This window comes from Benincasa hispida, chromosome 11 (assembly GCF_009727055.1).
Source record: "Benincasa hispida cultivar B227 chromosome 11, ASM972705v1, whole genome shotgun sequence".
NCBI lineage: Eukaryota > Viridiplantae > Streptophyta > Magnoliopsida > Cucurbitales > Cucurbitaceae > Benincasa > Benincasa hispida.
The window spans coordinates 70632137-70658570 of NC_052359.1; the positions used below are offsets into that span (position 1 = coordinate 70632137).

Consider the following 26434-nt stretch of genomic DNA (forward strand, 5'->3'; position numbering starts at 1 on the left):
GGAATGGGAGTGACATTATGTGGTCGCATATTTGTGTGAATGTCATGTTGTCATCGCATAAATAAAGATAGAGGTTTATGTGTAAACCCTGTAAACTTATCGCATATTTATCGCATGCGTTCTAGCCTTAGAAGCCGTAGCATTCACGCCGAGAGGTGGTTTACTATTGTATGCATGTTGCATGATCGCAAAGCATGGACGCATTCTAGGGAGTGTTAGCCGAAACTTTTCTCAACCCGTTCACCGCATATTCATCGTATTTCCCGTTTACCAACTCTTTTCAAACTCTGCCGCATTCGTTATTTATTTCCATTGATGCAAACAACTAACCCAACGATGTATTCATTTAACTGGTTATCGCAAGTTTTCATAAAAATCACCCATGCAACTATTTTCACAAGTCCCTGTGTTCGACCCTGGACTTACCAGGAAACTCAGAGGAATTTACATTTAAATTCCGCTGGGGAAACTTGAGTGCACAACGCAATCCAAAAACGCATATCATCCATATTTTCATTCAATAAAATAACGCATCACTTCCCAAAAGAAACTTCGTATTAACCTTTCCATTTTAGTTGCTACCCCTTCGAGCATAAGAAAGATGGCCAAGTAATTGGTTGGAAGGTTTGAAAGGACTGAGGTGCAAAGAGTGGCTCTTCCACCCCTAGATAGATTGAATCTTCTCCATTTGTCGAGTTTACCTTGTACTTTATCTAGGACCGACTGCCAAAACGAGGCTCTTTTAGGTAGCCCCCTAGAGCCAACCCTAGATAATGGAAAGAGAGGTGGCCAGCCGAAACATTCAATGAAGTTGTTGTAGTATAGAGCTCACTATCATCTACATTAATGCCATATAGTGCTGATTTATCTCAATTTACCTTCTGCCCTGAACACCATTCAAAGAGCTCCATTGTATGCTTAAGTTTTGACAGCATAGTGCTGTTATATTTGCAAAACAATAAGGTATCATCCGTAAATTGGAGTATGGAGACTTGAACTTGCTCTTTTCCTACTAAAAAACCTTCAATGATGGCGTATTGGTTGAGTTTGGAAATTAATGCACTCAAAACTTCGCTAACTAGAAGTTAGAGAAAATGGGAGAGAGGGTCACTTTGTCTAAGCCCTCTTGAAACGACCACTCTTCCCCTTGGTCTCCCGTTAATGAAGACCGAGTAAAGTGGGTTTTTGACATATCCCAAGATCCATTCTATCCATTTTTTTATTGAAGTTCTTGGCCCGAAGCACTTTTTCTAGAAAATCCCAATCAACTCGATTGAAAGCTTTCTCCATATCAAGTTTAAGGATCCAACCCTTCTTCTTTTTTGCTCTATACTCTTCCACCGCTTCTTTGGCTATAAGTATGGGATCCAAAATTTGCCTTCCTTCTATGAAAGCACATTGGGAGGGAGCAATGATATCAGACATTACCCTTTCAATCTCTCAGCTAACACCTTTGCAATGACTTTGTAGATTAATGAGGTTAAGCTAATGGGTCTGTAATCACTTACCTTGATTGTTACTTTCTTCTTTTGAATTAAGCAAATGAAATTCTCTCTTATACATGCATTGATCTTGCCATTCTTGTAGAAGTCATTAAAAGTATCTTGGAAGCTGGTCTTGAGAATAGACTAAAATTTCAGCAAAAATTATGTGGTGAAGCCATCGGGGCCTGGGGCTTTACTTTTGCCAAGGGTTTTATGGCTGAGAGGATTTTTGTGGCTGAAAAATTATTTTGCAGGAGAATATTCTTATTCGAGTTCACACAAGGCCAATATAGATTTAGAGGGAGATGCCTTTGCCCTGGAGATTTTAGATAAAGGCTGCTGTAAAAGTTGAGTATTAGGCTTTCAATTTCTACACTCGACTTTGTTGGGACCCCTTGCTCATCAACTAACTCGTTTATAAAATTTCTCCTCTTTTTTGCTGCTAAGAATTTGTGAAAAAAGCTTGTATTCTCATCTCCCTACTTGAGCCAGTTTAGTTTACTCTTCTGCAATAGGTTAATTTCTTCCAACCTATATAAGGCCATTAGTTCTAATTTTGAAGAAGACCAAGCTGCATAATCAGTGCTGGAAAGTGGGGAATTCTCAGCAAGTGTATCCCATTTTTCTATTTCTGCTAACAGCCTATCCTCTTTCTGTTTTAATTCTTCCTTATTGCTGTGATGCCACTGTTTTACTGCTGTTTTCACATCTTTCAGCTTCTGATTTAGTACAAACCAGCCAACCGTGTACTTTGCTATCAAACCATGTTTTCTCTATAATTTGGATGCAATCTTTGTTGAATAGCCAACTATTGCAAAATCTGAACGGTGAAGGACCCCAACTGAATGAGCCGGCTTCTAATAAAATTGGGTAGTGGTCTGAAAAATCCGAGCTTGTCTATCGGTTATAGAATTTTCAAATAACTCATCCCAACTTTTTGATATAAAGAAGCGGCCTCGTAAGGATCTTGAAACAATGATGTCTTCCTTTGATCACGTAAACTTTCCAATACTCAACTGGATTTCCATGAGTTTTGCTTGCTCAATGAACTTATTAAACTTTCTCATGCCTCTAGTGCTTCTACCCAAGGGAAATCTTTTGTGTGCCCATCTTGTGATATTAAAATCGCCACTCATACACCATGCGTCTTCACAATAAGCTACCAAGGACAGAAGTTCTTCCCACACAAATTTTCTTTCTTTGTAATCGATTGGCCCATATACATTAGTGACCCAACAAGTCTTTTTACAATTAATGTTGCATTTAATTGAGAGAGAGTAACCACTTTTGAGAGTTTCTATTACTGAAATTAAGCTTGTATCCCACATTGTTAACAGCCCACCAGAAGCACCAAAAGATTCAACGAATTCCCAATCAACATCTTTAAAACTCCATAAAGATTTAATGAAACTTGCATCAAAATTTTCCTTCTTGGATTCTTGAATTAGCACAATTAAAGGGTTAATTTTCTTTAAGAACCGTTTAAGGGCTAATCTTTTATTATTGTCTTTGAGACCTCTAATGTTCCAGGAAACTATCTTCATCTTTTCGAGAATAGTTGTCAATGCCAACCAATGGTTATTCCAATAATAGGCTACAGTCAGTAACTAAACTCAAAAGGTGTGCTAGAAGGTCAGAAGGGGTTGAAGAGGGGGCTAGATGAGCAGGGTTAGGGATTTTAGTCTCGGCAATAAGGTCTTCCCCTATTTGAAACAGGGTAGTTAGGTCAGCAAGTAGGGTTTCTTCCGGAATTGGCTCATTTTGATCTTCTGAATTGATGAGCCAATCGTTTTCCTCTGTATTGATACTGAAAGGGGAATCAGGAGGAAAATCTCTCTCAATGATTGATTGAGGTTTAAGGGTGAAAATAGGGGTTTCTTTTGGTGGTGGTCCAGCCGGGTTGTAAAGGGGAAGAGAAGATGGAAAATCTGACCTGGAATTAAAAGGCTGCTTTGGAAAAGAAGGAATTCTGGCTTCTTGGGGCTGGGTAGAGACTGAGTTGAAGGTGAGTTCGAGGCTTTTGGGGTGTTCCCTCAGGTGCTTTCTTCTGATAAAGTGCTTGGGAAAAGTTTTAAAGAGGCAAGAGGGGTGGCGGGCTATGTTTAGCTGTTTTTGGTTTGTTTTGCTAGGTTTGAGGGCTGGTTTAATGTTTCAGTGAAGAAGAGAAGGCTTGGAGGATGCAGAGACAGAGGTTAAAGATGCTCTATTAGGAACAGGGGAAGGGCAGGTTAAGGAGGGGATCGATGATTCTTGAGGGTAGAGAAGGCAGCGAGGTCAGTGATTTGGAAAAACAGGAGGAAGAGAAGAAGATTGAGACAGAGAACAGAGGAAGAGGAAATGCTGATGAGAGCTTGGGTTTCGGCGCTTGGCTCAAGACATTGCTCACTAGCGAGGAGAAAAACTAGAGGGGCAAGCACCAACATTCGCCAAAGGACAACAAAATGTTGTATAGACTTATCTTTTTTCTTCTTTTTGGCCAATAAGGTCAGCATATTCAAAACTTCCTTTACTCCTCTTTTATTAATCGGCAACAGAGAATTAATTCTACCGTGGAAACGTGGGATGTGTTTTTCAATAATTTAAACAAGGAAGTGACCTTTATCTGAAACTGGAAATTAAAATTAGGGGGCTTTTTCGGTTCCTTTAAAATGGCCAGAGGAATCTTTCGGTATGACTGCCGGCTGCCCAAGAAGGGCTTCTCGACTTCTTTGAATTAAAAAAAGCCTTTTCAGAAGGCTCGGCTGTAGTGAGGGAGAGGGGGGGGACTTTTCAAGCTCTTCCAGAATTAAGTTGATTTGCTTTGGTCAGCCTCATTAAAAAAACCAGATGACTTTTCGACTTCCTTATTTCTCCCAGATTGATGATTGAAGTCTGTGGCTTTTGGATTTCTTTCAACTTTTCTGCTTTTGCACTTGGACTTCGTGAGAACTTAGGCTTGGATTTATTTGACAATAGGAAAGACCAACTGAATAAATCAATTAAATCACATTAGGAGGAGGCATCTTCATCTTTTAAAGCATCTTGAAACCGAACTAGGTCTATTGGGTTGGAGAAGTCTTTAAGCAAGGCTTTAGGGGGTAGTTTTGAAGGCTGATGACAGCAAGCAATATCACCAAAGTTTAAGTAAAAATTCCACGAATATCATCCTTAATTTCAATGGTGGCTGGCATGAATCCACATAAATTCTTTCTGAGTTGAATTTTGCTTCTAAACAGTTGATGAGATTAAGAATTTCTGAAGTAATAGCAATTAAACCACCAAAATAAGCCCCAATTGCTTCAAAAGTTTTCTTACACCAATAATCTAAGGGAAGGTCTTTTATTGTGATCCAACCCTCATAACCTTGCATTATTGAGGGCCTTCCATGACCGAATGAATTCTATTTTTCCAGATGAAGATAAAAGGGGCCTAACTTAGTCCATTTACCCTGAATTGGCACTTTTTCGTTGATGTTTCCTTGGTTTAGTTTGATGTGGGCTTTGTCTGCAAACAGAGGATTGATGATGACATTGGTGCCTAGACATTTACTTAGTTTTATCGCAACTTCCTTCCACCCATTTGATGCCATAAGTCCTGAGATAATCCAGAGGTTACTAAAATTTTCAGGCAAGACATCATCATTCTTCTTTAACCAGACAACAAGGTTGCTCTGTTTCTTCACATGTGGAGTAGGGAAGGATGAGAGGGCAGAGTTCCCACAAGAAGGTGGAGTAGGACTGGTACGACCGACTGGACTATGTTTAGGAGAGGGAGGAGATGAAGAAGAACTAACCTGAAGAACATGGGATTTTCTGAAGTGTTGGATGTAGCTATCGATCATCTCCTTAAAGTCTTGCCAGCCTGCTTTTTCGTTGCCGAACAGAATGTGGATGTTCCTTCTTCCTCTTATGATTGGCCAGACAATACATTCTACAAACCAACTCTTATTTGCACGAAATTTGGCAAACTTCATGAAGCTTTGATCAACTTTTTCTTTTAGAAGGAAAAACTCAAAGGTGGAACCATACAATAGTCTGCGAAAGGTCTCAAGAAGCCATTTAACTGAGGTTAAGGAAAGAAGAATAGAATGTCTTTTTTTATGTCTTTTAAAAGGAAGTTCGATCCTTCTTGCTCCATGTGGAAGGTGTGGTCAAGGATACGACAAGAGAAAGAAGCCATGACTGGAAACAGGGCAGAAACAGAGTGAGAGAGGAGTTCGGTGGAATGATAGGAGCCGGAAGAAGGTTGGAAGGAGAGGGGTGAGAGAGACGGTCAGAAGGAGGGAAGGTTAGGGAGGGCATGGTAAGCTCCGGTGGGGTGGTCGGAAGGGAGGGCGTGGGGGAAGGGAGAAAAGGAGGAGAGAGGGGAGAGCAGTTTTAGATTTTTAATAAGTTTCTTTAAACTGCACATTATTAATGGTGGTTGAACAAAACCGTCTTTAATCAACTTGTTGAAAAGTTTCATACTTTTAGTAGGAGCTAAAGAGTGGAAAAAAGGAACATTAACCATATTGAAGAAGCCAGCTTTTGAAATCCATGAATGGAAAAAGGGAAGGCCGCAAGGTTTTCAGACTCCTTTCAAAATAACTTGCTTAATTGGGTCAAGGAGAGGGGCTTGTACGCATGTGAACCAAAAGAAAGAACAATCAACAAACAAAATATCGTAGGGCATTGTGAGGGAGTTGGTGAATAAGTTGAGGAAGGATTTGGCTAATAGGATTATCATCTATTACTACTTGTTTGGATAAATATTGTAGACTTGTAATTTTATTAATTAAACTTGTGAAACATTTAATTTAAACTTTCAATTAAATTTTTCTCTTAAAATTATCTATACGGTAATTCTAACTATCCATTTTATTTACCATCGATGTTTACACAAGTGAAAAAACTAAATATATTGACGATTTTCTAATATAATCTTAATAAATAGTCTAAATTGAAAATTTAGAAGTTTAGTTTGAAACAATGATGTGATGTTTTTTTTTTAAAGTAAAACTAAAGAAGGTTGTTAATTGATACACTTAAGAAAGTTTAACGTATGATAATTGTATGGATTTAAACCTTGAGCTTTCGTGAATGTATCAATTTACACTCTCTCCCACTTTTCATTTGACCAATTTTGTGTAAAACTTAAAATTTGAGTCAATTAAACTATTAAATTTTCGTAAGCCAATCAATTTAATCTATTCATTACAATTATCTTTTAAATTCATGCATTAATTTACAAATGTGTGTAGACTCTTCAAATGTTGACTTAAAAAAATTGACAATCAGAATAAATGCATAGACAATCTTAATGAAATTTTTGTCTTAGAGTCTACATTGATTAACTTATGTTATATTAAAAGAGGGAAAGTAGTAGAATTTTCACATTCCTACTTTGCCATTGCTTTAACATATTCTCATTATATCCTTCTATAATAGTTAGTTATAACTTTTTTTTTTCCACTAATGGTTCCTTTCCTAAAACACCTCTCCGCAAAATAGACGAATTATCAAACACCTTTCTATTTATTCTAGGCAATTCACCACTTCTAAAAAAAAACATTTGTTTTTACTATATTTAACACTTTGTTCCTCTTCTTCTTTCGATATTTGTTTGGCAGTTTTTTGTGTGCATTATCGTATGTGTTTTCTTCTCAACACTTTAAAACATTATAAAAAAAAAAAAAAAAAAAAAAAAGAAGTCCATGTAAGTCCTCATGTATTTATTTCAATTCACCACTTATGCAAAACATTTTACATTTGTTTTTAAGGAAAATTTGAATTTCTTTTGTTTTGATTTATATTTGTTTGTGAACACTTTGTTCCTCTCCTTTCATTTTATGGTTTGTAGTTTTTTGTGTGTATTATTGTATGTGTTTTCTTCCCTACATTTTGTTTTCAACATCCTTGAAAAAAACATTATGAGACAAAAAACAATGTAAGTACTCATGTGTTTACTTCAATTCACTACTTCTGCAAAACATTCTAGATTTGTTTTTTTAGGAAATTTTGAATTTCTTTTATTTTGAGTTTGCTTTTTGTTTCGTAGTTTTTTGGTGTATTATTGTACGTGTATTCTACCCTACATTTTTTTTTGTAAGCAACTCCACTAAGAGATGAAATTAACTTAAGAAATTTAGGAAAGAGAAAGATATAAAAGAGGAGATGAGAATATTTTGGATTTTTTTTTTTTTAAATGCATTCTCTATTTTGATTGATAAGATCGTGGTATGATAATGGTGAGGAAATGAAAACCAATTTGGGAAAATTAAGCCATAAGAAGATATAAAGGAAAGGTTGAGAATATTCTAAAAAAAAAGTGTAAGTATTGGTCTATTTTATTTTTTTCTAAATCAACGTGATGGGATTTCATTTGAATGGTTGAGGATATTGGGGAGAGGAGGATCGATTTGAAAAAATTAGGGGAGGGAGATTTGAGAAAATATTAGGGATGTAAGGAACCAAATCGAACCGGTGAACCGTCGCCCGACCCGCTTAAGTAGGTTAGTAAGTATTCAGTTTCAGTCTCCCATTTTCATCTCCTCTGCCGCTCCCAGCGAATCTTCATATCCTCTGCCGTCAGCGTTGCACATCAAGTTTTCATCCTCTGCTACACATCAAGTTCAGCTTTGCCGTCTCTTCGTCCTCATCAAGTTCTCTCCGTCCGCCGCACCCCTCTCTCCTTGTCCGTCCGTCAGCGTCGCTCAGCTTTGCCGTCAGCGTCGATAAGGTTTGTTGGTCTGAAATTTATTATGAGTTTTGTTTATTTTTTTTAGTTGAAATTTTGTCTAGATTTATCTGGGTTTTTTATTCCCAATTGAAAAAGAAGGTTGTTTGATTTTTGTTGGGTTTTCTGGGTTTTTAGATACTAAATTGATTTGGGTTTTCTGGGTTTTTTGGGTTTCTTTTATTCCCTAACTTTTTCCCTCTATTTTGTTCCTATGTTTTCATATTTGATTTGAGTTTTAGTGGAAATTATTGGATTCACTCAAGTTTCTGTTTATGGGATCTAGGATTTGGTGAACTAATTGAAACAACAGATGGTGTCATCTAAACAAAAATTTTTTAGCTCATGGAAACAAAAGAAAATAAAACAACAGATGGTGTCATCTAAACAAGACAAAAAACATAATTTATTTTCAACATGAGAAGAAAAACAATGGACTGAGAAACAAAAAGTTATCTAAAACCCAGAAAGAGAGTTATTTGTTTTCACAAAAAAATTGTCTTCCCCAGTTAAATCTTGTGAGACATTTCAGAAAGTTCGCAAATAATGTGGAACACATAATCATTTTATTCACCACAAATTTGCTCCATCATCGACACATTGAAAAGTCATTCTCAAAAAGTGAAAAGCAATCTTGCTGCTAGAAGGAACACATTAAATCAATCCACAAAAATTAAGGACATACAAGACATTTCACTATATCAAAACAGAACAATGAATTCAACTGTTGTAACTACATACATAAAATATTTGATTACTCATCACATCAAGATTAAGTCGTCTAAACAAAGGTTCTGTCAAAGAAGAAAAGAAAAGAAAAGTATAAAGAAGATTGAACATAAGTCTGACGAAAGTGACCTTTATAGTATAATAGTTTAATAGATCCAAGAGAATTGAAATCAGATAACATTAAGAAATCAGATAACATTCCATTTGAAACTGAGAAAAAATTCAAACAAAACTAAAGAAGTCAAAATCAAGGGGGAAGCATTAAAATAAACTTAAAACAAACAAATCCATGGAATTTCAATAACTCACAGGTAAACTAGAAGATTTGGTGTTCCGTCATCACCAAACATTTTCTTTTAAACCGTTTGGCTTCAGTCATCACCAAACATCGAGTACACTGCACAATGTGCACATATCAGAAACTTAAGCACAATGTGCTCTTTTTAAGTATAAGATTGTAGCATTATTTTTTAGTGGCAGACATAATTTAAGAACAAAATTAGAGACAAAGAATCCTAGTGCTTTTAGAAGGTTAGAGATAAATCCAACATTGCATGTATTTCATAAAAGGAATTAATTATGTTGTACTATGATCATTTTTTTAAGAAACATTAATATTTGTTGTTCTTTTCAGTCTCATGTTTTTTCTTTGTAGTCATTCAATTGAAAACTATGTATGAGTTTGTCTGATTACTTTGATGCTTCAAAGTAGAGAAGAACATGGTGGAGAGTGGCTCAGCCAACCATTCAAAAATTATAGCAAAAACTTTGTTGGCTATTGTTAGCCCATTTATCGTTGATGCTAACAACTAAAGATTATTAAACTTAATAGTGTGTTTAATTTAAATTTTATATATATAATTTAGCCAAAATAGAAGTATATATTTATTATATGAAAAAAGTAAAGGAAAACGAAAATCTCAAAAGGAAAGAGAGAGAAAGAGGATTGTTTCACTCTCTCGCCTCTCCGAGCAATCAGAGTTGGCTAATTCAGTGGTTCAGCCCTTAGGGCCATTGGTGAGATCGCACTCAAGGTTTTATTTCTTTTGTTTTTTTGGGTTATGTTGGTTTATTCTCTTCACCCACGGAGAAGAAAGTAAAGAACTGTTTGTTTTCTTTATGGGATTTTTTCTTCAAACTAGTCTGAATGAAAACATAATACTAAGCATGTATATACCCCACAGATTAGAAAACTTAATAGATTGAAATAATAAATAACTAGTAACAAAAAAATGCATATCATTCTTAGTAGAGATTTTTCTTTGTTCCAGTCTATCTTCTTAACATATAGATTGCAGTTCATTTGATTATTTCTTGTCCGTGACTTCTGTTGCAGGAAATTTATTCTTTGTTATTTGCTAAAGAAAAGAATGAGGTTAGAGAAGTGTTGGTTCTGTTCCTCCACAATATATCCAGGACATGGTATTCAGTTTGTTCGCAATGATGCGACGGTAAGAGCGTAGGTTGCCAACTTTTATGATTTGTAAGCCTTGTTCTACTCATTGCTTCTATGTATTTTCTTGCAGTAAATGTATCCTTCAGCTGTCAATCTCATCCAATGCTTACGATTGACGAGACAAAATCATTCTGTTCTACCTTGGCCTGTTTGTGATGCATAGTTTAGGCTAATAGATTTAGATAATTGTTCTTGCTGAGCTTCTAAATTAGTGTTGGGTGGGCAGAGAGCCCCATGTTCCTATTTCCTAATATGATTTTTTCTGCAGATTTTTAGATTTTGTCGGTCAAAATGCCATAAGAACTTCAAGATGAAGAGAAATCCACGTAAAGTAAAATGGACTAAGGCTTACAGGAGATTGCATGGAAAAGATATGACACAGGTAAACTTTCTTCATTTATTTGTGGAGCAAATGGGTTTTTGTAAGTACAAACTTTCTATTGTCTTTGTCTTCTCAATTTTTGTTGCATTTTTTATTATCCAGGACTCGACTTTTGAGTTTGAGAGGAAGCGTAATAGGCCGGAGAGATATGATAGGAATCTCACTGAAGAGACATTGAAGGCTATTAGGAAGATTGATAAAGTCAGAGCAGATAGGGAATCGAGACACATTGCACGCAGGTTAAATATTTCTTCCATTGATATTTGTTGTGTGTCTATATATTTTGTGAATACTGCTTCAGTTGTAACTCGGGAACGTTCTCATTTGCAGACATCAAGGAAAGAAAGCAAAGGAGCTCAGCGAGGCACAAAAGGAATTGGATCAAAGCATCAGTTTGGTCAAAGCACCTTCTGCTCTCAAGGAGGATCCTTCCCTCACCCTTCCAAAGATCAAAATCAAGGTGGTACCATCACAAGCAGAGCAAACTCAGCGGATGGAAGAATGAGTTCGTTAATCGTATGTCACTATATCAAATATTTACGTTGTAATTACTTTTCCAAATATCTAGAACTGCCACAATTTTTGTGCAGTGGTAGATCCTATAGAATTTCATTTTGAGAATGTTTCTTTTGAATACAGATGCTTCTAAAAAATTTTGTTGAATCGTTTCTTTCTGCTGTTTTTATTCCACATTTCTTGCTACTTTCTTATGGTTTTATTGAAAAGGGGATTTGTTGATAATAAGCTCAATTCTAGTTTTTGTTATCGTCTAGACTGTTGGGACCCTCGGTAAACGACAGGGTTTCAAATTGTTTGGATCCAACTCGTTGTGGTATGGCGTTTACTAGACCCTTGCCCCCTCTTTTTTTTTTTTTTTTTTTTGTTTTCTTCTGGATTTTGAACTTTCTTATTAGAATCATGGAATGGGTTTTTTACTTCTTTTTTCTTCGAAGTTGAGTTTTTGGTTGTTTGTGATTTTGGCTGGTTGCTCTCTTCTTTGGCCCTTGTGGTGTTCATGTTGCTCTTCTATTTTTTCTTGAACCCATGATCTCGAGATTATTGTACATACTTCATGTTAGTTGAGTTATGTTCATTTTGGCCATTTTTGCTTTAATTGTAGTTTGTATCTTTGAACTCTTTTCTTCCTTTCCATCCAACAATTAGAAAGTTTTTTTTTTTCTTGAGTACTAAGGGAAACAAATCTCAATTGTTAGAGGTGGTTTTTGTGCAAGGATATGTACATACAAACACATATCTAACTTCTAAATTGTGATTTTCCACATCTACAATTTCAAGTACACTGTGATTCAATAAGTTTGAATAAAAACTATGAATTTATATAGGATAATAAGAACTAAGTATTAAAGTTCACATAAATAATGGAAATTATGCGAAGATGTGTTTGAAAAAACTTATCTCAATTATTAAATTGTGATCTTTCATATTTGTAGTTTTTATCACACTCGAAATGAAGCACTTTTCTTAACACATTTGGATTTGAATAGTCACACTTGGTTAGGATCAACTTGATTCATGTAAACTCAAGAAGTTTGAAGGGTAATAAAAATGTTAAAAACATTATCGAATAAACTAATTAAATTTTAAAATTAATAGAATAATCTGAACTAAAATCTTTTCCAAATACCCAGCTATTAAAAAGTAGTTTTTGGTGAAGAATAATGTGAATTAAGAATCTGAGCATTTCACATCTGAAAACAAAGGATGTTTTCCAACGTTTAAATCTTTAGGGGGAAAAAAGGAAAGAGAAACAAGATGAAAGAATTAAAACTCAACAACTTATCTTTACCTCTCTGAAGCAGCATAAGTTTAAAATTAAAATAGAAATTTATATTGAAAAATAAAAACAATAAAACTCTTGAATGAAGGAATGTTCGTGAAGGTCCAAAGAAGATGCGTAATACATAAATAGAACTCCACGATAGATTAGATGTCTATTACGATTTACTGTAGATAGATAATAAAATTTTGCTATATCAATAAATATTTTGATTTATTTTCTTATATTTGAAAACAATCCTAAAAAAATCGAAGAGATACATGACATAATAAAAACAACAGTTGGTAATCATAAAATGTAAGATTATTCCATATCAATAAATAAACTACAAGTAGCAGATGTCAAAACCCTGGCTTAATGAAAACAATTGTTGGTACTTGAAATACGTAAGATTATTCCATATCAATAAATAAAGTACAAGTTGCATCATGACACCCATCCAACAATCACCCTAAACTTTCAAAAGCAACTATACGTCTCTAATATTTCAATTTTTATCTAATAGGTATAGGTCAATAGATATTAATTTGAATTTTATGCTGGATAGAGTTTTAATATTTCAATTATGTTTAGTAAATCTTTACATTTTAAAAAATAATAATAAATCAAAGCTTAATAACTTAATTTGTAAGACATAAAGTAGTACAGAAAGCATTAGATATATAGAAAAGAAGATCATGTATTGGTAAGGTGGGAGACAATTTGGAATAATTACACAGATCTATTTTCTGGTACCTTCCTTGATTAATACACTTGCTTTGGATTGAAGTAAACTATATATCATTCCTATACAATCAAAAAGCATCATTTCTAAAATGCAATCATCTAGCCTTGGAAAACATAGATGCGAACAAAAAAAAAGAAACATCCCTATGCTATCATAGAAATAAATTACGAGGCACCTACCTCTTGTCTAGATTTCGGCTTCTTTCTTTTCTAATTTAAATCCTCTTATATGATTAAAAGAAATAAGTTATAAAGAAACCCGACGACTGGAGGCATAGCGAAGAGGATGAGCGGGAGCTGCCAGTAGCCAATTCAAAAGCTCCCGTGAAACCTTGTCAGGGTCGACATTGCCGGGTAAGAATACAGTCACAAATTAACATTCGGGGAAGGCTGTGATGGATTGGTGCTGGGTTTTTCTGGAGATGGTTGCATGTTGATTTTTATTCTGCATTCAGCAAAAACCATCTTTTATTTTTGTGATCATCCAATAAAAACGTCAAATGAAAAATAACGAGGCATATTTACAAGAACAGAACATATCCAATTCATTAGATTCATAATGATGCAATCTCAGCAAGAAAGCAAAACTCTACATGAGCTCTAGTCCAGGCCATGTCACGAAAAAGGTAAACATGAAGCATAAATGCTCTTTTCTTAAGCTAGCGAGATGTACCTGTTGTGGATATTGACATACTCGTCTGTTTCGTCTAATATCTCCTCCTGACATAAGAATATATGATATGTAAGATCGACATCAAATAACGCGCAAGAGGGATGATTCAAGCCAGCTTCAGTAACCATACAGCTTTGGATTGAATGATTCAACCTCATTCTCGGCACAAAATGACTAAAGCTATTTTCAAAAAGCCAATAACTTTGATATTAATGAAGGAATTGTGGGTCTCAAGACTTCACAACTCCTTAAATTTTACTATGCTTCAGACTTCAAAATTCCATTCCTTGACCGAAACACCCCCAAAACGTCTTAAATTCTGAGCTAAGATACCAATATTTAAAATATGATCGGCATGAAGAATGATACAGCAAAGCAGATAGGGGTAACCTCCCAACATTCTAAAATATGATCGGCATGAAGAATGATACAGCAGAGCAGATAGGGGTAACCTCCCAACATTCTAAACCCTGCTTAGTTGTGAGTTAAAAGAATTTGCCATTACCTGAAGAAGTTCTTCAATCACATCCTCCATAGTAATGACACCAACCACCTCTTCACCAGGTGGAAAGACAGGAAGAGGTGCATTTTCAACATCTAAAATACAGAATGAACAACCTCTGTGTCGTTTCTTAAAAGCAGGAGTAGCTGGTGGACTTTTCTTCGTCTGTTGGCCGCCAGCCTTTTCAGCTATTGTTTGAGCTGATTCCATTTTCATCCCTATATTTTGAGCAGCAGCAGCATCACCAGAGTCAACACCATTGTCTGTAAATGAACCAGACAGGAAAAGGAAATGTCAAAAGTAACAAATGGATATGATCTATCCACAGTGAAAACATCACAAATAGGAGCATTTAATGTGAATCGCCTATAATTGGTGAATCTATACAGTACCAAGGAATCTGGTAACAGAGAGAAGCATTAAAATGTGACGAGCTAAATGACTGAAGCTGAATAATGGGTAGAACCTAAACAGATTTGGATGAAGTATATTATTTTTAATTGTGAGCCACTAGTAAATAGATAGCATACACAACAATTTTAAAATTGATGTGATTCCGAACACTCCTGCCCAAACATAACGGAATAGTCTACTTTTATACTGTATACATTTACTTTCTTCATTTATCCAGTTCACAGTAAATCACTGCTTTGCACATCGTCACCTTTTTTCAGCAATGTTTCAGATTGGTGACCATGTTTCTTGAATACCACAGCAATGTGACTATGGCCCTTTTGAAATTCATTTAAAATGTCATACAGAGGCATGTCTTCAGAAACCCTGTAGTAGTTGAGGAAGAAAAACTGATAGAGTTTATTGTACAGGAAGTCCAAAACTGTCATCGGGTCATTTCATCTGAAAGTATAAGATTAGAAGCAACGAATATTCTCTTACCGTGGAATTTTTCTAATAATCATTTTTCTAAGGGAAACTCTATCTTCTGGATCAACAGTCAAAAGATTTTTAACCTGCAAAATTTTCAAGATGGAACAAATGAGCAGATGCGGCATCCCATTACCTATATATCTCAAGTCCTACTATCATTGGCACAATAAACACATACGAAATGAAACAAATAAGCACATCAGGAATGAATAATAAAAAAGAGCAAGAATTTCATCAACTTCCACTCACTCCAATAAACAGATTGAGAAAATATGCCAGAGCAATCAAAATATTAGAGACGTGCCATTTAAATAAGTCTTGTCTGCCCAATTAGGCTTTGTACTTGGTTTATATGTCACAATTTTTAGTTTGAAACAACTCAGCTTGGCGAAGGCCCTCTGTTTATGAGCCGGCAGCCTGATAATTTAGCCCACATTCTTAAAACTCCTTGTCCAAAAGTGTAGCATAGAGACAGTTCACATTAGTGCAACCGTTGGTTTAGGGTAGGGTTTTATGCAGGTACTTGAGTTTTGCATGTTAAGTGTCACTGATTTTTAAAACCGAGAAGCAAGAGGGACCTGAGAACTCCCTCTTAGCTATTTCTGAGTTTCATTCTTAACTCCCTAATCCTACACTACATTAGAGGGTACCACAACAAAGAGAGCAAGAAAGATAATTCATTTCAACCTATCAAGTAATATTATTGTTTGTCATAGCAATGGATGATGCAAGTGAATTACCAGAACTAGTCCAATTATATTTTTTGGATCTCCAGAATAAACAGGAACTCTACTGTGGCCTTTCGTCATTATAGCATTGAGTGTCTCCCTGCCCATATGAGAGAAGGCGCTTTAGAAAAAGAGAGAACGTGCAAATCATGATCGACAGACACACAAGAACTGATAATTTTGAGGGGGAAAACCCACAAATCAAGAGTTGCATCCAGATCAAGGGAAAATGCATTTGATATCGATGTCATAGCATCTTTTGCTGTCTTTTCAGTCAATTCAAGTGCCCCAGCAATAATAGTAGTCTCATCATGAGTTAAATCTCCACCTTTTCCAGCCTAAGACAACATAGATTTTATACACCATAATGCATCAGATTATGGTGAATGGAGCAGGGAAAAATCAGAGCATACAAAATAAAGATAATATTCCTTTAGAGCACTAAGATCCTAGCATATTAATTCATGCAAATGACGTCGCATGAGTACTTGCCCAAGTTGATGGACAAACCTCATTTCCATGAAAGTTCACAAATGTCTTGAGCTCTGCTCTCCTTAAGAGGACAGCGTGCCCTTTCCCTAACATCCAATCAAGAACCTGAATTTTAAAAGGAAAAAGTAAAAGAAAACAAAAGCTTGACTCAGTAATCATTATCGGTTCCCTCTAGCTGAATAAGATATTCAAACCAGCTTCTCAATTATCGTGTAAATATGGAATAATGAACTATTATCTTTTCTTATCAGTCTCAGGCTTTAATTTTCGTTTCCCAGCTAAGAACTTGGAAGAGTTAAATGGGAATGGTCAATTCCCACTAGTTTTACCTTACTAATTGGATAAGAAATGGGAAAGAAAACCATGAGAAGAATTCGAACGAGAGGTGCCATTATTGCCCCAACTTTCAATCCATAACGAGTACAAATTGCTTGCGGCAATATCTGCAGTCAAGTACATGTCACAAAACTGAATAATATCCAACGGCACAAATCATTCTCAGATTGGTCTGAACAAAAGTACCTCTCCAAACATGAGAATAAGAGTAACCGATACAAGGACAGCTGCCCAGGGAGGTACAATCATATCCAAGAATATCGGAAGAGCCTACCAGGGGCACGTACAACATCATTAAGCTCAATTAGAAAATTATGTAAGCTCCATAAACAGCGATGTGCAAATACTAATATAGACTATATATTTACCTCCATTGCCAAAGAGTTACCAATCAAAAGCGTGCAAAGTAGAAGATGCTGATTCTTTACCACTGGCAATATCTTAGCTGCCAAAGAAACCATTACATTATTACTTCACATGATCCCACAGGCATGAAACCTTTCGCTTAAGCTTCTAAAACTCCCCCAATCAATCAAACGCAATCCTCTCAGTTCAAAACACGCAGACATAACTACCTAATTCCCAATTCTAAACACAGTATTGCATAATTTCAATGGCACAGAACCTCCGGCAACTGCTGGTTATTTAAAATTAACAATAATAAATTACTAGTTCCCAAATAAGCAGGTTGGGAAATGAATTTCAAGAGTTGCGAGCAGTGAGAGAGATTACCGGCGTGTTTGCGATCCTGAGGGCGGCCGGACTTTATCAAAACTTCCAAGTCAACAAGGCCGAGAGACATGAGACCCAAAGTGAGCCCAGCCATGAGTCCAGCGAAGGCCACCAATCCTATGATTATCAACAAGAACAAAAAGAACTTCGACTCGCAACACCGAACATCTTCCGCCATCTGTCTTGCAGCCACAAGAGGCTTGTCCTCCTCGCCTTTTCACCTACGACTTATCCACTCACTTTCAGGGAAGAAGATGATTGGTAGCCACCGCAACCTCCGCCGCACCGGTCCCTTTCGCTTCGGCTTTTTCAACTGTGAACGTTGTTCTCGAGACGAATTTTCCTCGATAATCGCCGGGAATCGCAGACTGCAACTGACAGAATATATTTTCTTCTACTGCTACAGAAATTCCCCTTTTCCCTCGCAGTTCGCACACCCAAACCAACAAGCACATGAATGAATGAAAGAGAAAACACGCTGACGTTCGGACCCACGCGCCTGACTCGTGGTTAACAACACGCGCTTCTGTACTAGCGATTTCTGACCGTCCGATCTGGGATAAGTTTGGAGGTCCGGGACTGGTCCACTGATGCTGTGCTTTTCATTAAATGGGTCCCACTTACAAGTTTCCAAATCGTCTTCCCTTCTTGCCAGTGCTAATTGTTACGCTTGTCTAATAAATAATAATAAATGATTCGTGGACTAAAAAAATTAGATGCGTGGATATTTCCATTAACATTGATGTTAAAGAATCGTCCTTTTTTCTTCTTTTGGTTGAATTTTTTGTGTCATAGATTAGAAATGTTTAAGAAATTGGGGAAAAGATCACCCTAGTGTTAAATTTTCAATATTTCCATCGATATTTTCACGTTTTCATGGATTCGATATTGATATGAATGTGACATATCAATCGATATTTTCATTATATCGTAGAAAAATCTATAAAATATGAAAAATAAGTAACATGTCACTAATATAAATATAATATAAAAAATAAACATTTGAACTTATTTTAAAATCATAAAATATTTATTTATTAATCTAATTTATTTTTTGAATTTTTTATTTTTATAATTTTTTTAGAGATATCCATCGAAATCAATATTTTATCGATATTTACATTCAAAATTTCGGTAAAATTAAGACATCAATACGTCAACATCAGACATTTTAAATCTTGAAGATAACAATATTAACAATTTAAATATATACAAGACAATACTTGCCTAGGTTGTAGAAATTGTATTGCTTACTATTAATCTCTAACAATACAAAAGATGAAAATTTCTACCTTGGTTTTTTAAATTAATAATAGAATGTCTTAGGCGGTGTTTAGGGCTAATAGTGAGGTCCAGAAAGTTGTTAAAGTCGATAGTGTAAGGAGTTAATAAGATATAAATGTATAAATGTATTTTAGTAGTGGAACCCACAAATTCTTTAGGCCAAATAGATAGAAGAGTTTATAACTCCATACTTAAAGTGCTTACTTCCAAACTCCTTGGCCGACAAGGAGTAAAATAGTGAGTTCTATGGAGTTATAAAGTTTAGAAAATTGTGAACTCCTAGAACCCACCGTGTAAGGAGTTGGTAAGATACAAAATTAATGTTTTTTTAGTAATGGGACCCACAAACTCTTTGAAACGGATATGGAGTGAAGTTCACAACTCCTACTCCCCAACTCCTTAAGCCAAACACACCATTAAATTAACTCAATTTAGAGCTATTAATAAGTCTTTAATTTAAAGAGAAGTATGTCACTTTAAATTAGAATATTAATGATACGAGGTTGTTTTTATCTTGGAGTAAAAGAAGTGAGGTAGGATGATTTAAACTTTAAACCTCTAAGGGGTGTTTGTTTCAAGGGTTGAACTTGTGATGGGTTAGGCATCCTAAGCTCAATTTTGAGACAAAAGTTTAGGAAGTCAAGCTTCTTCTAAACTTCTTACACTCTTTCCCATGAGTTTGAATAGTAAACACTACTCAAATTCATGGGTTATACTTTTTTTTCTAATCTAATTTAGGAAGTTTGTCGGCCAACTTTCGGACGCCACTTTCGATGATCACAGTCGACCAACTTTAGCCACCACCTCCGACGATCGATGCAAGCCACCTTTGATCGCCATTTCCAATGACCCTGACAGCAAACTTTCGGCCACTTACTCTAGTCAAACTTCAGCTGCCACCGACCAACTTTGAAAAACATTAATAAAAACACTTCTAGTATATAACAAACCAAAGAAATTTGTATGTAAAAATACTTTAAAAAAAGAGTTGCCAAACATATGTGTGTTTATTTTAAGTAGTTGTTTTCTAATCAAGAGTGTTTAAATAATTTGTTTTTAATTCATTCCAAACAACCTTAGTTAGTTACAATAATATATTTTAAAATAAACTCTCTTTCTTCTAATTCTTTTTTCATTTGGAATTTTTTTTCTTTTTAATTATTATTATTTATTAGATATCTTTTTTAATTCGTTATTTACCATTTTTTGTTTATATGTTTCCTTTATTTCAGAAAATTTTATTTATTTTTTCTATTTTTCTTAGTAATAAATCAATCGGTACAAAAAATCTCTTATATGCTTTTTTTCGTATTATGATCATCATCATCATCATTGTTATTATATATATACATTTTTAATACATATTTAATAGTAAGGAGGGCTAAAAAGTATATTAAACTAGATTTGCGTGTAATTAAGTATATTTATTTAAATTATATGGGTAGAAAAACCTAATTTAAATTAGCAAAAGAGATAAAAATCATTATAATATTTTATTTCAAAACTTAGTAAAATCAAAATATCAAATTATTAAAATAATAAATTAAATATAATATAATTTTAGTCAAGTATATATTTCAAAATTCAAAAACAAATATTCTTCTAAATTTTTTAGATTATTTTAAACTTAACCATAGTTTAAAATAATCAAGATGACAAATGCGAACTAATCTAAAATCTAACCATTGATTGAATACAAGAAAATATTTCAAAACTAAAATTTATAAATCTATACTTCATTCTTAGACTTCTTAAATTGCATTCCAAACACAATTTTTTTAGACCTAGATTATCTAAACCTTCTAGCTGACTTAACCATTTCAAACCTGCACACCAAAAGCCCCCTAAATGGAGAACTTTATAGGAGTTTCAACTCAAAACCTATTACTTTGATATCATCTCAAATTGTCAATCAAACTCAAAAGCTTAAATTTGTTTTCATAGTTCATAAATTTTCTTACGTGAAAACAATTTCCAAAAATACGACTATGAAATAAATTTCATGAATAAACAGTAATATCTTTCTTTAATAACAATAGTAATCTGTAGATACAATCTCAAGTCCCTACCATCTAGATTTCCATTTATTGTTTTCTTTTTTTTATTTATTTATTGACACAAGAAACAAACTGGCAGTAAGGCAAAGCATTTTGCTCCATACCTTCCAACCAATTTCCCCCCATTTCAACTCCCATTAAAAAAGCAATCAATCCATTGTAAGAGAATTCACGCTTTCACCTTCTCAACCCAGGAGGTCTGTTTTGGAGCAGCAGCCTTCTCCTTTCAGGAATGATTCCATGTTATCTGATGCGCGGCAATTAAATTCAAAATGGAACCTTTTCTTGGCTCGGCATTGATATACAAAGCTACAAATGTTCGATCTTAGCTCTCGACATCTCGAAATTCTTCTGGTTCGGGGACAATTTCATTAGATAGCCTTTTATTCGACGATGAGAAATCATATCCACAGCTGCCATGAGAGCTTATTCTTCCTCCTTGTTTAGAGCCACTGCCACTTTCTCTATTTACATCTGATGAGCTGTGTCTCCAGCTACCATGAAAAGCAGCACTCCAAGATCTTCTCGATGAAGTTGTGCGCAACCTGCCGGAGCTAGAGCTTTCTTCCCTGACTACTTTCAAGGGATTTTCCAATGCTTTAAGGATGTATCTCATGAGGGGTCGCCTAGATGATTTGGGGTTCAGGCATGACTTGGCGATGATCGACATTGCCCATACCTCTTCCAAAAGATCGTCATCTAAAATTAACGAGGGATCGACTATCTTTGTTACGAGTTCCTTGTCATGGATACTTATGTTAGACAAGGTGTGTTCCAACCACTCCTTTGTTGTAGCATCTTCTGCTTTGCTGATACCAACCTTTCCTGTTACGAGTTCCAATAACACTTTACCGAAACAGTAAATGTCCTGCGAACATGATGCTGGTGAGGAACCTGTATGCAATAAATTGGTAAGCCACACTTCCAGAGCCCAATAGAGGTAATAGAAAATCATTCAGTTGAAGAATAGAGGACATTGAGTAACCAATAGTTCATCTCGTCTACAGTTCTAATACTAAGTATTTATATCAAACAGCCTTTATCCCACCAAATTAGGCCAGCAAAAGATGTTGGCGAAAATCTGCTGTAGACACTAAAGTCACCTTTTTTCTTCTTCTTCAGTTAGATTTGTTTAAAATAAAGTATCGTTTGCTAAGATGGTAAGGGATGCAAATTACGGTTAATTCGTTAATGTAAGATCGACTTTAGTCTTCAGGCTATGCGTATTTTCTTACTTAGCTATTAGGTATGAACGTATACTTAAAAGAAAAGAGATCTTAGACGGAATACGCACCAGAAGAGCATTGTTCGGAGCTTCTGCACAAGAGAATCAAGAAGATGGCATTAGAATTTTGATTAAATAACCAACAAAACAACTTAAGCTGCAAACCTCGAAAAAATGATCTTTACATAAATTAACAAGTATAATTTGGTAAATGATCAAAACTCAGAGTAGATAAAAATAAAAGATTCAACAAACTGAAATCCATGTTAATTGTATGCGGATACTTTTAAACATCGAGAAAAGGTAATACATGCAACTGTGACGATTCTTTCTTTCGTAACATCTAAGAAGATAAATGGATCTGCTAACACCACTTACTAGACACGTGATAAAATGATAAACAGGGTGTTGTCTATTACATGATTTATTATTATTTATTTTTTTTTTTTTAAAAAAGGAAAAAATAAATAAATAAGAGAGTTGTCTTTGACAACCAAAATTCTTGAAGTTATATTTCTGTTGTCTTGTACAAATAGGACATAAAAGACTAAATCCCCAAACCATATGCATGTAAATCATGTACTGATGCCTGCACGTCTACACATAAGGGCGACTGGCAATATAATGCAATAACACAATAGCCACACGACAAGCTCATAGATGTTACAAACTACATCTCATCACCTAAACAAAAATTAATGTTAACTACTTGCACACGCTCAAAAGGACCTCATTTGTTTATGCATAGTATAAGAAAAATAGTTGACCGAACAGCAAAACAGGAGGCACATTATAGGGTTTTTCTTTTTTCAACAAAGAAAAAGCTTATTTATAGTTTTACTTAAGATACATACTGTGGCTTTCTCCGCAATCTCGTGAAGACATTTTGGTGCTGATCCCCATCTAGAACACAGGCCTCACTCAAGCTTCCAAGACGCACCTCAAATTTGTCATCAAGGAGGATACTGCTTGCTTGAATATCTCTTCAACCATTTAAGAAAAGAAAAGTTAATACATTGTTTTTATACAGTATTAACTGGAAGTCATATGGTGCTTCTGTATGTCAATTGAAAAGCATAGCATAGAGTGAATCTACTGTACTATTCTTAAAGGTAACGGCTCTTGAGATAATTGGCCAAAATCTCTAATACTAATGTGTTCAATTAATTTCATCAAATAAGAAGCTAATATTTTAAAGTAGATGCCTCCACTTTAAATTTTGATATTATGGTACTGCAAAGAAAGCTTGTTGACTGATACCTGTGGACAAGAGGAGGGTTACACTCATGATGCAGGTAAGATAAGGCCTCAGCAGCTCCTATTGCTATTTTCAATCTGATAATCCAATCCAGGGACTGTGCATTGTCATCTTCTGAACTGGAAATGTTCTGCAAGCAACTAGCCAAGTCCCCATTTGGCATACATTTGTACACCAAGAGCTTCTCATCCTCACGCTCAAAGCAGTGCCCCAAGAATGGGACAAGTCTCATATGCGATACTTTGCTGAAAAAGTCTAGTTCCAGAGAGTACGTTTCATTCTTCAAATACTCCATATTTACCTTTTTAATCACTACAGGAAGGCCACCCTCCAGGAACCCTTTGTAGAGATCTCCAGAGTGACCATGTTTTATAAGATTGTCTTTGCTGAAATTCCCAGCACAGTGGAGCATCTGCTCATAAGTAAATGAATCTCCCAGACCAGCAAAGTAGACCGGATCCTTTGGAAGTGAAGGGCTGTCTCCATCTGGAACAGGACCTACATTTGCTTTTCCTCTCTTATTTGCTTTACCTTTACCACAAAATTTCAAGAGCACCACGAGGATAAGCACACAAATAACAACAAAGCCCAATCCACCAAATAGTCCCACCATTATGAACTTCAAACGATTTTTTCTAACATGACCACGCTCTAGTTCGTCTGGATTTCCCTTTTTAAAACCTTCAAAAGTTAAGGTTCTCTCTGAGTAGAAGAGGCTACAAGCCTCAAAATTTCTTTGATCTGGCTCCATATCCAGGCAGTTCCCACTGAGGATAGCATTATGACTCTTGTCGACTATGACACCCTGGAAATAATTTCCAGATAAATCGATTAACCCATCAAATTCGAGCGGTAGATTTAGATGACCATAAAGAACATTATTTGAGAAGTTGAATACGGCCACACTGTTTGGCACAAAACTTGGCAAACTACCCGTAAAGTTGTTGTTGGATACATCGAGAAACTTCAATTTGGGGTGTGATAGCAAGTCATGATTCAGACGGCCATCAAGTTTATTTCCTCTCAAAACCAAAATTTCCAACTGAGCAAGGCTTTGAAACAAGTCAACCGGCAAAGGGCCCTCTAAGCCATTATCTCCAATATTCATCCTTTCTAAATTTCTTAACCCCCTCAAATCCACAGGTAACGCACCCGTCAGTGAATTCTTGCTGAGATCAAGCACCAGTAATTCAGAAAGGTTACCCAATTCACTTGGTACGGAGGACGTTAAACTATTGTCCGAAAGATCCAACAATTGCAGTTTCTTAAGAGCGCTTATACTGGGTGGGATAGGTCCAGATAAAAAATTCGAGGCAAGTTCAAGCCGTGTAAGATGGTTCGGAGATGAAAGAATGGCAGGTATTGACCCAGTAAGCAGATTTCTCGAGAGATCAAGAACAGATAGTTGAGATAACTGTCCTATTGCCGAAGGCATAATACCAGTAAGACTATTACCAGATAAATAAAGATCAGTGAGCTTACTTAAATTGCCAATAGAGGAAGGAATTGGGCCAACAATCGACGAAGAACGTAGATCAAGCACTTGAAGCTCAACGAGAGACTGACCAAACCAGTCCGGAATGGACCCAGGAAGCAAAAACCCAGACGCATTGAACGAAACCAAGGAGGTAAAATTGGCAAGCGCATCGACGGCGAAACGAGGGCTGAGCCGCCCACTCTGCGTTCGCCTCAGACCTGACACAGTGATCCCAACAACTCGACCAGCTTTACATTTAACTCCGGTCCAAGCGGAACAGGGGTTGGCTTTAATTGGCCAATCTTTGCCTCTTAACCCTAACGATGATCGGAGATCGAGTAACGCCGTCCACTCTGTACTGGAGTTCAACCATTCCTTCTGACCTAAACCACACTGAATCAATAAAAACAACACCACTACAACTAGCAGATACCGCCGGTGAGCTTGAACTTCCATCGCCGTCTGATAATGCAGAAGAAGAAAAAAAACTCTTAGCGGATTTTGAAGTTACAATTGCAACTCTATCTTCTTCGAGAATCCACAAACACCACCAGAGAACAAAGTTGAGCACCTTCAAGTAAAATATAAAACCAATAGAGTTCGTCAATTTAACGCTGTATTAAATATCACCTCCAATCACGAGCGATGATTCTACGTCTTACTCTGAACCGCCATTAAATGCCAACCCAAAATCACCTACAGAAAAATAATGAAACAATAATATACTTCACTTCCGCTAGGTTTATTCAGTTCGGATTCACAGCTTTACTCGTAAATCTTGCCCAATAAACACAAGCACAGAAACAGAGAAAGAGAGAGAGAAAGAGGAAGAAGAGGGTACTAAATGAACAAGAAAGTGAAAGACGCCGTTTAGATTAAAAAACAAGTAGTTGATTTTATTTTCAGCGCATTTTGTGATCTTTGCCCTCAAAAGCTTTCAGGTAGAGATTTTTCAGAGAGTGATAAAGGAAAAGGAGTCCATTATCTCTTCAAAATAGACTGAGCACACAGTAATTGTAATAAAAGAGAAACAGAACGCCATTGTTAAACAATTGAAGCTTCTCCCATCATATTCAAACCTTACCTTTTAACTTTGTTTGATTTTTCCTTTTTCAGAAATGGACGGAAAGAAACTCCGCCAAAGAAGAATCCAAACAAATTTTGGACACCATTTCATCATCTTCCATGATTTGTAGGTTAGGATTAAGTTTAAATACGGTTTGTTTTAAACATAATTGGTAAAAATTAGTTTTGAAGATGACTGCAGCACTTTCACAGCTTTTTAAACTGTTTATATAAATGATAAATAATTAGTTACAAGTTACATTATGCTAACTTGTATATTTCCAACTTATTAATCACACAAAAGTAGATGGATTGTTTTCAAATATAAAAAAATAAATTAAAATATTTATAAAATAAAAAAAAATTAGAACTATCAATAATAGAAGTTGATAGTCAGAGTGACATTGATAGACACTGATATATTGATAGTTTAAAATTTTGCTATATCTTGT

General features: G+C 35.5%; 3 protein-coding genes across 11 annotated transcripts; 1 reads left to right on the forward strand and 2 right to left on the reverse strand.

The window, feature by feature from the left end:
* The first annotated feature begins 7822 nt into the window (after positions 1 to 7822).
* Positions 7823 to 11432, forward strand: LOC120089791 (probable ribosome biogenesis protein RLP24). Its single transcript, XM_039047187.1, has 5 exons — positions 7823 to 8180; positions 10243 to 10357; positions 10631 to 10744; positions 10847 to 10983; positions 11075 to 11432. Exons 2-5 carry the CDS (start codon positions 10277 to 10279, stop codon positions 11247 to 11249), a joined length of 507 nt encoding a protein of 168 aa, XP_038903115.1. The 5' UTR covers positions 7823 to 8180; positions 10243 to 10276; the 3' UTR covers positions 11250 to 11432.
* Positions 11433 to 13203: 1771 nt separating this feature from the next.
* On the reverse strand, positions 13204 to 18066 carry LOC120090991 (DUF21 domain-containing protein At1g47330-like). Of its 4 annotated transcripts, XM_039048744.1 has the most exons (12): positions 17617 to 18066; positions 17253 to 17329; positions 17071 to 17154; positions 16878 to 16991; positions 16567 to 16653; positions 16255 to 16394; positions 16069 to 16156; positions 15338 to 15411; positions 15108 to 15223; positions 14447 to 14706; positions 13942 to 13988; positions 13204 to 13713 (listed from the first exon to the last, which is right to left on the reverse strand). In XM_039048744.1, the coding sequence occupies exons 1-12, from the start codon at positions 17792 to 17794 to the stop codon at positions 13635 to 13637; spliced, it is 1344 nt and encodes a 447-aa protein (XP_038904672.1). In that variant the 5' UTR covers positions 17795 to 18066; the 3' UTR covers positions 13204 to 13634. The 4 variants fall into 4 exon arrangements, 3 of the variants coding, with proteins under 3 accessions (XP_038904672.1, XP_038904674.1, XP_038904673.1); XR_005485627.1 differs by lacking the exons at positions 13204 to 13713; positions 13942 to 13988 and having other exon boundaries at positions 14568 to 14706; positions 15108 to 15246; XM_039048746.1 differs by lacking the exons at positions 13204 to 13713; positions 13942 to 13988; positions 15108 to 15223 and having other exon boundaries at positions 14552 to 14706.
* Positions 18067 to 20898: 2832 nt separating this feature from the next.
* On the reverse strand, positions 20899 to 26104 carry LOC120090104 (probable LRR receptor-like serine/threonine-protein kinase At2g16250). 6 transcript variants are annotated; one of them, XM_039047615.1, is made up of 6 exons: positions 26002 to 26104; positions 25548 to 25613; positions 23443 to 25379; positions 23037 to 23165; positions 22252 to 22274; positions 20899 to 21851 (listed from the first exon to the last, which is right to left on the reverse strand). In XM_039047615.1, the coding sequence occupies exons 3-6, from the start codon at positions 25371 to 25373 to the stop codon at positions 21283 to 21285; spliced, it is 2652 nt and encodes an 883-aa protein (XP_038903543.1). In that variant the 5' UTR covers positions 25374 to 25379; positions 25548 to 25613; positions 26002 to 26104; the 3' UTR covers positions 20899 to 21282. The 6 variants fall into 6 exon arrangements, with proteins under 6 accessions (XP_038903543.1, XP_038903541.1, XP_038903544.1 ...); XM_039047613.1 differs by having other exon boundaries at positions 25489 to 25613; XM_039047616.1 differs by lacking the exon at positions 26002 to 26104 and adding an exon at positions 25759 to 25988.
* Positions 26105 to 26434: the final 330 nt, after the last annotated feature.